Source organism: Myiozetetes cayanensis, unplaced genomic scaffold (genome assembly GCF_022539395.1).
Source record: "Myiozetetes cayanensis isolate MyiCay16 unplaced genomic scaffold, myiCay2020 scf28, whole genome shotgun sequence".
Classification (NCBI taxonomy): domain Eukaryota; kingdom Metazoa; phylum Chordata; class Aves; order Passeriformes; family Tyrannidae; genus Myiozetetes; species Myiozetetes cayanensis.
The window spans coordinates 376,878-389,720 of NW_026087499.1; the positions used below are offsets into that span (position 1 = coordinate 376,878).

Genomic DNA, 12,843 nt, shown 5'->3' on the forward strand with positions numbered 1-12,843 from the left:
GCACACTCCATCCTATCCAGCTCATTGACTGCTTCTGGTCACTGCCGGGTGGGACTTGAGGGACTGGGCAGAAATCTCTACCCGAAGTTCCCTTCTCATGACTTTTCACTGTGTGTGCTGTATGGTCAGGAGCACGAGCCAGGCTGCAGGGACTAGGACATGGCAGAGTACTCCCAGGAGAGCATCCCTGGGAGCCAGTTGCTGGGTCAGTCTTGCCAGCCCACCTACTACTTTCTTGTTTTCTGTCAGTGGCAAGTTTTGCCAAGACTGTAAGAACAGCCCCACTGTGGAACCACATTCCTGCTGTGAGCAGCTGCCATTTTACAGCCACAACTCCCTGGGACTTGTTTTTATCACTCTGTATAATTAAAAATTACCCACAGAATTAAAATAGAAGCTATAAGCCATGAGAGTTTAGCTTCCAGTATGACCTAGTGCCACTTCCCTAAGGTTGAGCCACCTTTTCAGTTGGGCAAGATGTTAAGGCTGCTGCTTTGATGGCAGCTGGCTGAGCAGCAGTGCCTGCAGAGTCATGGCACATACAGGAGCTGCAGGGTGGCACCAGGGCTTAGGCAGCCCTTGGTTGGGTTGGGGTCCTCTGGCAGTAAGGGAGGGAAGGAGGGAGCTCTCCTTCGGCACAGCTCCAGCAGGGTTCACAAGGGGTTGGTTTGGGTCTGGCCAAGCAGCCAGTCCTCTCACAAGGCAGATGCAGTGCAGCCCCCAGGGTTTTTTCCAGGGCTCCAGGGACCTGTTCTCTCAGCAGAGGCTGGCAAGGAGCGGCTGCTCTGGAGAAAAGTGGGAATACCTGCCTTTATGTCCTATCCCTGCCTGACTGCTCTTCCTTAGGGAAGAGCATTTGAAGCATCACATCTTGTTGCTGCGTGGCACAACAGCACACACACCAGTAAATCATAACAGCAGACTCCCGAGTTTGGAGTAAAACAAACTCATTGTTCACTTATTTCACATATAAGAAAAAAACATGGTTCATTAAAAGTTTTAATGAAAAAATAAAGTTCTGAATTAAACTATAATTATACATGGCTGAAAGTGATGAACTAAAAGAATGGAGATGTTACTTTTTTATTTCTTTCTGCTGATATTGTAATGTGCTGGACTTGTCAAGACACCATCCACTAGGATAAATCTGAAAAGGGAACAGAACAAGAGTCAGTCACATTGATTAATGTTGAACCTCTGTAAAAAAGAGCCAGTTCACTTGGCAGTGCACCATTTCTCCCTTAAAAGCTTCACGAACGCGCTCCATGGAGGTCCAGTTGAACTGCGACATGCTGTAAACACAGAGATGCTGATTTCAGAGCAGGTCCAACCCTTGTGCAGTAGCAGCTGGGACCTTCCTAAGCCTTTCCAGTTGCAGAGTAAAATGGCAGCATTGGAGTGCTTTGGTTATTTTTCTGGCTGCAAAGAACAGTCAGGCAGCAGTCAGGGGCAAGTCTTTGGCAAACTCCTTGGTGGTTCCATGTAGCTTCTGAAGGTGGCACAGCATGGTCACGGTCTTGAGATTTCACAGAAGCTGGAGCTGGTTTTCTGAACCCAAAGTCAGCTGTAGCAGCTTTGTGGAATAGGATTTTTATCAAGAAGCAGGACAGAACAGTTGCAAGTCATGCAGCCCCATTGCCCTGACCTCTTGTGCCCCCATGTCCCACGCCATGGAGCCCCAGCACACCATGGAGCCCCAGGACCCCATGGCACTGGGCTGCCTGAGGCTTTGGCAGTTCCAGAAGGCATGTCTGAAGGAGGGCACCTGACCCTGTGTCCTGGCAAGACCCTCAGTCATCACCAGGGCACATGTCCCAGCAAGCTAGTCCTCAGACAAAGCAGTGCTCCAATGCTGTGACTGCAGAACTCGGGACACGTTCCTGCTGGCACAGCTGGTCTGGCTGTGGCACCTGCCAGTGTCTCCCCGAGCCTCCTGGTCTCCCTGGACAGAGCGTACACTATTCCCCAGGCATAATTTCAGAGAAATACCTTGAAACATCAACCCAATCTGTGTGACCCATGTAGATGCGTCTGCTCATCGAGGAACACCACCAGCACCTCCCTGGCCTTGTGTATGAGCTGTGACTCCCCAACCATGGTTCTGGAGGGATTTCCCTTGGGCTGAGGCTGGCTGGGGCCTTAGCTCTCCTGTCCACCCCGCACTGGATGGATCCTCATTGCACTTCACCCTGTAGCTGCATCACCTGCATTCGCTTTGAGCTGTGTCATTGCTACCAGTAGGTTAAAGGTTCTGGCTTTTTGGTTATAGTCCAGTCTCAAAAAACAGTGAAAACACAAATCAACTCAGCTGTTGTACTTGGATGGACATGATCAAATCCCAACCAGACCTGCCAGGTTCTATATTTACTTTAGCCCATTTTAAAGTCCATGTTAGAATTCTGGGCTGAGAAGAGGGAGAGTCATCATCTTAAAACAGCCCTGCAGAGGTTAACAAAGGGACAGGAAACGGAGCTGTTTCCCTCCATACACACATTTGAGCCGATCATGCAAATAAAATCATGAAAAATCACTATGAAGAGAGACCTTGTAGGGAAGAATCCGATGCCACTGATCGCCCACACTGCCTGTCCAGGAAAAGGGTTGCCCTTTCCTGCCAGGGCGCTGGCCCTTGGCACAGGAGGGAACCCCAAGTCCCATTTGCACTTGGACAATGCCAAATCGCAGAACTCCCATATTCCCAAGCCTGTGGAAGTGGCAGCAGATCTCACAGAGGCTGATGCTGACTCCTACAGAGCCTTAGGGTATCTAAGATTGATCTATATGGAAAAATGGGCAGGTATAATATTTCACTGAATTTAAAACACAGGGCCATTTACTTTTCAGACTCTTCACATAGACTTACTCCTCCTCCCCTCCCTCTTTGGAGGAGGAGTTTCCTAGCACAGAGATCTGCAGTTTCCCGATGGGATGAGAAAACCTGTATGGCAAAGGTATTTTACATTCCCCAGACATCACCCAGTCATCGTAACCGGACAAAACTCCACCGAGCTCAGAGAGCTTCATCTGTCCTCAAGACAGTCGGTATCTCGCCGCAGTTCTGACCAGTTGGTCTCTCCCAGCCCCAGCTGCCCGCAGCTCGGCGATTCTTCGTCCCTGTGCCGCGGGCCAGCTGGGCAGCTCTCCCGCCCGAGCAGCAGCAGTTTGGGGAGGCCCTTCCCGGCCTCCCAGCCAGCACCCACGGCTCGCCCGCCCGTGCAGCGCACCAGCACGCGCCTCCCCCCTAGTCCAGAAAGCGCCTGCGCGAGCCCGTCCGGGAGCGGTTTGAACGGCGAATGTCAAACTTGGAGTCCCGGCACTTCTGGCAGATGTAGATCTCTGGGACATTTGACTTGCGGATTTTGGCGCAGGAGAGGTGGATCCAGGTGTGGCACTCGTTACACTCGATCATCGGCCGCCCAGCGAAAGGCTTCATGCAGAAGCAAGTGACCAGGTCCCACGAGTCATCATCTGCAAAGACAAAGAGCAAAACCACATTTTTTAGTGGTCGAGCCTTCTCATCCACACTGGGAATTTTCTCTCCTTTTGTGCTAAATTAACCACCTGGGCTTCAAAGACAGGCACTTTGCTGCTTTTTCCAGGTCTCCCTTGCATGGGAAGAGACTCTCAGCAGTACATGGGAGGCCAAAATGTAGGAGAGGAGAACAAACTGGTTCTGTAAAGTCACAGCTTTTTACTCAGTTTACTGCACAAGGAGCCAATCCCCCCCTTTCCACCACAAACCTAACTGCTCCTAAATTCCGCCTAGGCAGCACTCCTCAGCATTATACTCATGCTACAAGCAAAGTACCAAAGAGATCAGCAACAGCACCACCACTTCCACCTGGCTGATCCTCTTGGACAGCCAGGCCACCTACCCGAATCCACCATGATGTCCTCATCATCAGCAATGCCGTCCTCATCCCGAAAGACCACCTGCTTGCCCTGCCGAATGACCGTTCGTTTGCCCACACTCTGGATCTCCACCGTCTGCTCGGTTGTCACAGCGGGGTAGGAGACAGTGGACGGGGTGTCAGAGTCCCACACCGAGCAGTGCTCGGTCACAGACTGAGGGTCACCCTCTGATGAGGGGCTCATTGGTGTCTCTGCATAAGAGTCCTCTGCCTCCAGCTCTAGCAGCTTCTCCTCATAGTCCTCCTCTGCAGACACCTCTGTTTCCCTCCTTTTCAGCTTTTTCTTCTTCCTGATCTTATCGATTTGTTTTCGCTCCGGCAGGAAGTTGCTGGCCTTTGCCCGCTGGAACAGGGAACCGTACGGTTTTGCTCGTTTAAGCTGACTGAAATTCTTTCTGTTCTTGGTGGGCAGGGAAACAGAGGAGGGGGTGTCATTGAAGCGGGGATCCCAGCTATCGCTGTCAATCGTGCCTCCAGTGCTGTTGGGAGGGCTGGGGCTGTTCCTCAGTGGCGTTTCCTGGAACACGTCGAGGAAGCAGGTACAGCATTGACTCAGAACAGACTTGCGTGCGACTCAAGGCGCTGCACCCTGTCCCCAAGGCGCTGTCCCCTATCCCCCGAAGCGCTGTCCCCAAGGCGCTGTTGCTCCTGCTCTCCCCACGCGCCGCCCCGGGAATCTCCGGCCGGAGCGCCCGGGGAGCCGCGGGAGTGATGCCGGATCCGACGTTTTTCACCCCGCCCACGCCAGCCACCCTCCGCCCCGTCCCCAGAGCCTCCAGCCGCCGCGGTTCCCCTTTTGTTCCGGCCCGGCGCGGGGCCGTGACCGCTGGAGCAGCTGCTCTGAGACCATCCCAGCGTCCCCCCCGGTGCCCCCCAGAGCCCCCCGGTGCAACTCACCTCCTGCGGATACGGGATGTAGCCGGCGTAGGCCAGGACAAAGGTGCAGAACTTGTTGAAGTCCTCCACGGTACGGTGCCGCCGGGAGCCGGGGGAGAAGTCCTGCGGGGAGCGGGGGTGAGCGGCGGCCGCGGGGCCGGGACCACCGGAGGGAGGAGGGCGCTGCCGTTCCCGCCCGCGCCGGCGGAACCGGGCAGCGCCCACCCCTCATCGCCCCCGGTGTCGGTACCGGGCTCCCAGGCAGCCCCCCCCGCGGCGGGCACGGCGGGGCGGCGCCGCCGCCATTCCTCGCCCCGGCGGCACAGGATGGCCACGACCCCGGCCCCGCGGTGGGGAGTGGGCAGCGGCTGCGGGGGCCGGGCCGGGCCGGGCCGGGCGGCGGGAGAGGCTCCCACTCCCCCTCCCCCCTTTTCTGGTCCCCTCCCCTCTCGTGCCCCCGGGGCCCCGGCTCACCTCCGGGGCAAACGGCGAGGCGCAGGAGTCGGAGTCCATGTCCCGGCGCGGGGGCGCGGGCGGGGCCGGTGCGGCGGCGGGGAGTGCCGACACCGCGAGCCGCTCGGTGCCGGCGGGAGGCGGGGAAGGGGCGGCCGCCCGCGCGGGGCCGCCGGGAGCCGTAGTCGGGCGTGCGCAGTGCCGGGCGCGGGGCGCGCCGGGAGCGCCGAGGGGCGGGGGCGGCGCCGGGAGCGGCGAACGGAGCGGGGAGCAGGGCGAAGAGCGGAGCAGTGAGCGGGGCTTGAGGGCGCCGGGGCGGTTCTTACTGGGTGGCTGCGGGCGGGGGGTGGCGGTTCTGTGCTCACCGCGGGGCCCGACTGGTGTCGGCGACGAGCCGGCGGCCTCGGGATGGGCCGGGCAGGGCCCTTCCGCCCGTTGTAACGGCGGCGCCCGGAGCCGCACTCAGAGCGGGGCTCCGGCAGTGCCGCCCGCTCTCGGGGCCGCCCCGCTGCCGTCGGGCTGCTCCCGCTGGGGGCCAGCCCGGGGCTGAGGGGGCGGAGCTGGGCGGGTGTGCTGCGGAGCTGCGGGACCCCGGGACCGGCCCAAGCGGGGGCGCGCTGTAGGGGCCGGCTCCGCGTTACGCAGCGGCTGCTCCCGGGGGTTGTCGGCCAGGACCGGCACGGGACGGGCTCCGCGAGCCCACCCGCCGCCTCCTTCCCTAGTTTGCCTTTCCCGCCCCGGGAGCCTCTCGGGGATCGGTCCCAGCGACTCCGCGCTGACCCGGGTGTGCTCCCCCCAGGCACGGCATGGCGACCGGCGCGGGCACCGGCGGGACGGCGGCGGCCTCGGCGGCGGGAGAACCGGCGCACGCGGTGTCGCTGCTGCGGGGTCTGAGCGCGCTGAGGGCTGAGCGGAGCCTGCTGGACGTGACGGTGGTGGCCGGCGGGCGGGAGTTCGGGGCTCACCGCGCCGTCCTGGCCGCAGCCTCGGGATATTTCCGCGCCATGTTCGGCGGAGCACTGCGCGAGGCGCGGGCCGAGCGAGTGCGGCTGCACGGCGTGGAGCCCGAGTGCCTGGCGCGGCTGCTCGACTTCGCGTACACCGGCCGCGTGGGCCGGCTGGGCCCCGACATCGCCGAGCGCCTGCTGCGCGCCGCCGACCTGCTGCAGTTTCCCACCGTCAAGGAGGCCTGCGGCGCCTGGCTGGCACGGCAGCTGGAGCCCGCCAACGCCCTGGACATGCAGGACTTCGCCGAAGCCTTTGCGTGCCCGGCACTGGCGGCTGCTGCCCACCGCTTTGTGCTGCGGCACGTGGGTGAGCTGGGCGCCCAGCTGGAGCGGCTGCCGCTGCCGCGCCTCCTGTCCTACCTGCGGGACGACGGGCTCTGCGTCCCCAAGGAGGAGGCTGCCTTCCAGCTGGCACTGCGCTGGGTGCGTGCTGACCCTGCCACCCGTGCCCCGCTGCTACCCCAGCTCCTGGCCCACGTCCGCCTGCCCTTCGTGCGCCGCTTCTACCTGCTGGCCCACGTGGAGAGCGAGCCGCTGGTGGCCCGCTGCCCACCCTGCCTGCGCCTCCTGCGTGAGGCCCGCGACTTCCAGGCTGCCCGCCTCGACCGCCACGACCGGGGGCCTTGCGCCCGCATGCGCCCCCGGCCCTCCACCGGCCTCGCCGAGATCCTTGTCCTTGTTGGCGGCTGCGACCGGGACTGTGATGAGCTCGTCACCGTCGACTGCTACAACCCGCGCACCGGCCACTGGCGCTACTTGGCCGAGTTCCCTGAGCACCTGGGTGGGGGCTACAGTGTTGCTGCGCTGGGCAACGACATCTATGTCACTGGTAAGGTATATGGGGTGTGAGGGTACCTTTTAGGGTGCAGATTTCTCTTGAAAATATGTGGGTTCTAGCAGTGAGACTTGGCTTTTCCTGGGAAGCAGAGAGTTTGGTCTCAGCTTGGGTGTCTGCAGCCTGCTTGGCAGGCATGGAGACTTCTGGAGTTGGTGCTGGATTTAGCAGCTGGTCTCAGTCCAGGAGCTATTTTGTCATGACTAATGCTGCTGAGCACGTGGGCAGAAGTCACAGATCTTGCAGTTAGAATGTTTTAACTGTCATTCTGGGATACATGGGTTACTTAAGGAGGGTTTTGAGTTTCTCTCTGTGAAGAAGGTGTTTGGGTTCAGAGCCCTGTGAATCACAAGCCAGGCCATGTGCTTGAGGCATAGGTGTGTCAGAAAGCCCTGGGTTTCTCAGCCAGCCCCCGTGAGTCACAGTACCTTCCTCAGCACAAATCCTGCCTCCTTGCAGTCCACTGGGGCCGCAATTACTTCTGTCAAGGTGACACCAGTGTATAAATTCGGCTGTTAATCTGCATGCAGAGGCCTCCTTTGAGCTACATTCCCATAGCTGAAGTGGTAGCCCTGCACCAGCTGTAACAAACCCAGGAAACCAGGCACTGTGGAGCAGCGTGCCCTGGGTGTGCAGGACGCGCTGGCATAGTTTTGAAGGGCAGGTCTTATACAGTTGATCAGAAAACTCTTGTGTTCTTTAGTCACAAGCAGAAAACAAGGCTCTTCTTTAAGGGCAGGGTTGTAAAAATGGTTTGTTTGGTACAGATGCCCTTATGTTTCTTGGGAGCTTGCTGGAGCAATCCCCGGTGGGTCTGTGGAGGCCAATCTTGCCAGGAGCCATGTGCGAGGCCACTGCTGGGGACCTTGGGTCGTTCTGCTTAGTGTCAGTGTGTTGCAGGCAGGGCCAGGAGGTTCCCAAGCTGCCATTGGTGCCGCTGCCTCAGCAACTTCTGGGCAGCAATGGAGCAGGGACCGCAAAATGGGAGAGAAGTGGGAATTTAGAGGATGGAGGTGGTGAAACTTGGGAGACTTGTTTTGATTCGTGGCTGAGTATGGACTAGGGAGGACATGGAAGAAATTTTTTCTGGCTTGCTGGAAACAGTGCAAAACTTGCAGGAAAATTCTCATGGCACACACTAGTGTCGCCCCCCCAGAACCAAAATGCTGCCCCATTGTACAGCCCCGGGGCAGCAGCAGGGGGCTGTATGGGAAGGTGTAGCTGGAGCTGTAGCGAAGGCGGTGGTGCAGAGCCCCACTCTGACACGTGTCGTGCTGTGCCGCAGGGGGCTCAGATGGGTCCAGGCTGTACGACTGCGTCTGGAGGTACAATTCCAGTGTGAATGAGTGGACGGAGGTGTCGCCCATGCTGAAAGCCAGGGAATACCACAGCTCCACAGTCCTGGATGGGCTGCTCTACGTCGTTGCCTCTGACAGCACAGAGCGCTATGACCACACACTGGACAGCTGGGAAGCCCTTCAGCCCATGCTGTACCCCATGGACAACTGCTCCACCACCTCGTGCCGCGGGAAGCTGTTCGCCATCGGCTCCCTGGCTGGAAAAGAGTCCATGGTCATGCAGTGCTACGACCCCGACAGTGACCTCTGGTCCCTTGTCAACTGCGGCCACCTGCCCCCCTGGTCCTTCGCCCCAAAGACGGTCACGCTCAACGGCCTCATGTACTTCATAAGGTGAGTAGTGGGAGCCATCACCTCCCTCCCATGTCCCCTTGGGAAGGGTCCAGAGCTTCCCTGAGAAGGTGTGTGGAATTTTGGAGGTATTGGAGGGATGGCACTGGGTTGGGACAGCACAGCAGTGCTTCCCCTGATGGTGGTGGTGGGGCTACCCTTAAAATTGTGTAAAAATGTCTGAGTGTAACCTCGGGTTGGGGAACAGCCAGGTGTAAATCTGGCTGAAGTCAGCAGCACTGCTTGGAAATTGGCTTCTCAGATTCCTTGGCTCCTGGTTCAGCCCCCCTCGCTGCTATAAATAAGCACATAAGCTCCAAGAAAACATTAAACTGTAGCGCAGGAGAGGACATCTTCCGTCTCAGCAGCGATAAGAAGGCTGAAGATGAAGTGATTGGTCACTATTTTTAAGTGCCTTTCCAAACTGGGACTTAATTACCCATCTGAAGCTGTCCTGGTGGCGCAAATACTTCAGTTATCCGCTTAATTAAAAATAAACGGGAAAGCATGCTAGGGCTGGAGCATTTCATCTCCCTCCCTGTGTTGACTCTGAGCAAACAGAGACTTCTGTGAGAGCCTCCAGCCCTCTTCTTTTTTTTAATCTCCTCTTGGCTTTGCATAAAGCAGCAGCTTTGGCCCAAGACCTTTTATCTGATCCCTGAGTGTCTTGCTGGCATCTGTTGAAGTCACCTGGTTTCAGTCCATCCTGCCGGGGTGTTGCAGCTGTTCAGCTCTTTGTCACAAGCTGATTCTATAGAATTTCCTTTTTCTTGTCCATTTTAAAATACCGATGGTTGACACTTCAGGATTTCGGATTGCTTGTGCATCTGCAGGAGTCAGCGAGGAGATGATCGGGGTCAGGTTTCTCCCCTCATTTCGTGTGCTGTGCATGGGCTGCTGCTCCATGTAGAACTGTGGGATAATCTTTGGAGGGCAGAGGAATAGGTGACAAGTAAAAGTGGCAAATTCAACTTTTGGGTTTGTTCTAATAGCTTAGATTAAAGCCTCTGAGTGATGATCCCTTTGTGCTGGGACTGGTTTTATGCCAGTAAATGTAGCATAGCAGTGAGGCTCGGGCATTCTCTGCAGCCACCCTAGAGCCGATCTGGAGCCGGCCCTGCCTGGAGCTGCCTCACAGCCTCTTGATTCCGTCTGTACCAGAACTGTCTTGGAAGGACTGACAGCTCCTCTTCAGCTGCCCTGACCTTGTCCTCCTCACATTCTTGTGTCAGTGTCTCTGTGTCGCAAACGCCCCTCACCTGTCACTGTCGCCCTCCTGTCTGGCAAGTGGGGTGGGTGAGAGAAGCCTTGGGGGATTATGATGCCCCTCTAGCTCTTCTCTCATCCCACCCACCTAAATTTGGCATTGGTGAAGAACTCAAGCGGAGTTTCTAGAATGCAGAAGAGTAATTTTGTGTTCTCTTCCCCAGAGACGACTCGGCTGAAGTGGATGTTTACAATCCAGCAAAGAATGAATGGGATAAAATCCCTGCCATGCTTCAGGTAGGACATTTGCCATCCTCCGGGGTGCCTTAAGCGTTACAAATGGGTTTCATTTACCTTTGGAAGATGAAGAGCTCTTTAGATCAGAACCCCTTGCATATGGAGGGAGTCATTGGGAAAACAAAGTCCTGGATGTGGCAGCATGTCTGAGTGTTCAGCCCAGCACAGGAGAGCTGTGGGCAGTGCTGGTTCAGAGCCTGAGCTGCCGCTGGCGGGCATGGAGCCTCCTCCAAGGAACAGCTGCCAGACCGCACCGACCCCCTTGATCTGCTGCCAGACGGGGCAAACACCCCTGATGGTGGTGTGTATTTATTGTTACTTTGCAGGTTCATGTTGGGGGAAGTGTGGCCGTGCTTGGTGGGAAGCTCTACGTCTCCGGGGGCTATGATAACACGTTTGAACTCTCGGATGTCCTGGAAGCCTATGACCCAGAGACACGAATGTGGAGCGTGGTGGGCCGGCTCCCTGAGCCCATCTTCTGGCATGGCAGTGTCAGCATATTCCGGCAGTTCATGCCAGAAGCCCCACAGGAGGATGACAGCATCACGCTGGACAACACCATCAGCTTGAGCAGGCAGAACCAAAACCTTCACAACCAGAACCTCAATGAGCTGCCTTAGCAGAGGAAGCGGCTTGACATAAGTCCCTCATCCAGAACCTGGGCTGCTTCGGAAGAAGGCTGAGGCAAACCAGTGCTTGGAAACAAAACCGTACTGATCACAGAGGGATGAGAACTCTGGCTGTTGGATGTGCTGCTCTGTGACCGCAGGCAGGGAGGCCTCTGCTGCCTCCCTCAGCCCTTTGCTGCCCGCAGGGACCCAAGAGCTGATCCCTGGGGAGAACGATCGCACTGACCCGCGCCACAGCACCACCACTTACAGCTTGTGACCAGACACCTTTCACTGGGAGCTCCTTCACCCCATAATACTTTGTTTGCCACCCAACTGCTTCCTTCAGTTTCTTTTTTGGGAGGGGTCTGTCTGGTAAGACAGTGGTCTGGACTTCCCCCCCCCTATTCTGTGCCTCAGAGGGAGACAGGCTTTCTGTGCACGTGTTGCGATTGAAAGGTAGTTATTTTAGAGGTTTTTTTCTTCTTTCTGTTTGGAGTTTGCTTATTTTTTGACCTGTGTAAGATTTGCCTTTTTACTTGCCCAAGTGCCCTGGCCAGGTGGGCTGTTTATCTACATTTGCTGAAGATCAGCTGCGTGGTTTATTTGTGAAATGTTTCTGGAACAAGCAGAGGCCAAACCTGTGGCACAGCTCCCCAAGAGTGAGTGTCACATCTTCAGGAGAACCTTGAAGCGTGACAGCAGTTCAGGTGTGGCTGGATGCATTTGCTTTTTTGGTCTTTTATCTTTAACCAATAGAGGAAAAGTCTGTATTTAAAATGAATTCAGAGATGGAAACCCCACATATTCTTATCGCTGCACTCCTCAGCCATGGGGAACCCGTGCTGTTCTCCAGTCTGGAACACTGACAGTGCCTTGAGACCACCACGCCGGGGTGCAGCCTGTGGGCCGAGCCTGGCAGGGGGGCCAGCAGTGGGCCTGCAGTTCGGGGCAGCTGCTGCTTTTCTGGTAGCAGCCTGTCTGTGCCGTGCTGTGCCTGTGGAGAGCCAGACAGCGCTGCAGCCCGAGGTATTTCTGCTGAGCTATAAATAGTGCACACGGCCGTGCTCGCTGCTGGACCCCCAACCCCACCCGCTGAGCAGCTACAGATACATATTTATTTTTTGTAGAATTCATTGTGTTGAATCCTCCAGTACAGTTGAACTCCATCCTTTGAAACAAAGGCATTTTACATTTGCAGATTGTATTTTTATTCTCAGTTTGTTTTTAAATTTACTTGCAGCTGTCAAGTTAAATAAAACCTGTTAACAGTTCTATTGTCTGTGAAGGGAAAGGGCCTGGAGTGAAGTTTTAGTGGGACTGTCTCATGCTGGGTATGCTTAAAACAGAGCCTCTCTGCCTCCTTGGTGAGTAGAAGGGGAAAGGGGAAAGAGCACAGCTGAGACTCTAGGGGTGAGGGTACACATAGGGATCTCCCCCACCCTGGCACCACTCAGAAAATGGTTATAACTCCCCCAGCAACCCTGAATCATGTTTTCTGGGACAGAGATAAGTCCCTACCCCTGAGCACAGGAGCTCAGGCACTGTGTGGCTGCTGAAGTGAGTTTCAAGTGAACTTGAAGCTCCATTATCTCAATGCTGAGCAGACACAGGTCCTGCCCCACCTTTAATGGGGGAAAGAAAGAGCAACTGACAGAAGCTTCACAAAATAAAGAAGAAATAAGGCACAAGTTTAAAGGAGAAAACAGCATTAAAGAAAAGGGCAGAGCTGCTCTCTCTGGGGGAAGTTGAGCTTTAATCTTTAATCAGGAGCAGGTTAAGAGGGCTGGGGGAAAGGGGCTCCCACTGCACCAGCTCCTCCGGTGTCAGAAAGTGATTCACAGTATGACACAAGCAGGTCAGTCCAATTCCCCTGCTTGGACACTGACTGTTTTGCACTGTTTCTTCATTTGACAGTCAATCGTATCATCATGGTGACTTCCCTGTAGTATGGGGGGAAGA

General features: G+C 56.5%; 2 protein-coding genes across 2 annotated transcripts; one reads left to right on the forward strand and one right to left on the reverse strand.

Annotated features, from left to right (window-relative positions):
- Positions 1–1,045: 1,045 nt before the first annotated feature.
- PHF13 (PHD finger protein 13) lies at positions 1,046–5,391 on the reverse strand. Its single transcript, XM_050322455.1, has 4 exons — positions 5,262–5,391; positions 4,809–4,910; positions 3,876–4,428; positions 1,046–3,468 (listed from the first exon to the last, which is right to left on the reverse strand). Exons 1-4 carry the CDS (start codon positions 5,298–5,300, stop codon positions 3,242–3,244), a joined length of 921 nt encoding a protein of 306 aa, XP_050178412.1. The 5' UTR covers positions 5,301–5,391; the 3' UTR covers positions 1,046–3,241.
- KLHL21 (kelch like family member 21) lies at positions 5,299–12,155 on the forward strand. Its single transcript, XM_050322719.1, has 6 exons — positions 5,299–5,329; positions 5,440–5,530; positions 6,040–7,076; positions 8,368–8,773; positions 10,201–10,273; positions 10,600–12,155. The coding sequence occupies exons 1-6, from the start codon at positions 5,299–5,301 to the stop codon at positions 10,891–10,893; spliced, it is 1,932 nt and encodes a 643-aa protein (XP_050178676.1). The 3' UTR covers positions 10,894–12,155.
- The last annotated feature ends 688 nt before the right edge of the window (positions 12,156–12,843 follow it).

Excerpts from the sequence above, each read along its gene's own strand:
- KLHL21 (XM_050322719.1), top strand. The coding sequence starts at position 5,299 with ATGTCCCGGCGCGGGGGCGCGGGCGGGGCCG. Across the intron at positions 5,330-5,439 it reads CGGGGGCGCGGGCGGGGCCG|TGCCGGGCGCGGGGCGCGCC; the intron begins GTGCGGCGGCGG and ends GGGCGTGCGCAG. Across the intron at positions 7,077-8,367 it reads CAACGACATCTATGTCACTG|GGGGCTCAGATGGGTCCAGG; the intron begins GTAAGGTATATG and ends GCTGTGCCGCAG.
- PHF13 (XM_050322455.1), bottom strand. The coding sequence starts at position 5,300 with ATGGACTCCGACTCCTGCGCCTCGCCGTTTGCCCCGGAG. Across the intron at positions 4,911-5,261 it reads CCTCGCCGTTTGCCCCGGAG|GACTTCTCCCCCGGCTCCCG; the intron begins GTGAGCCGGGGC and ends CGCTCCCCGCAG. Across the intron at positions 3,469-3,875 it reads GGACATCATGGTGGATTCGG|ATGATGACTCGTGGGACCTG; the intron begins GTAGGTGGCCTG and ends TTGTCTTTGCAG.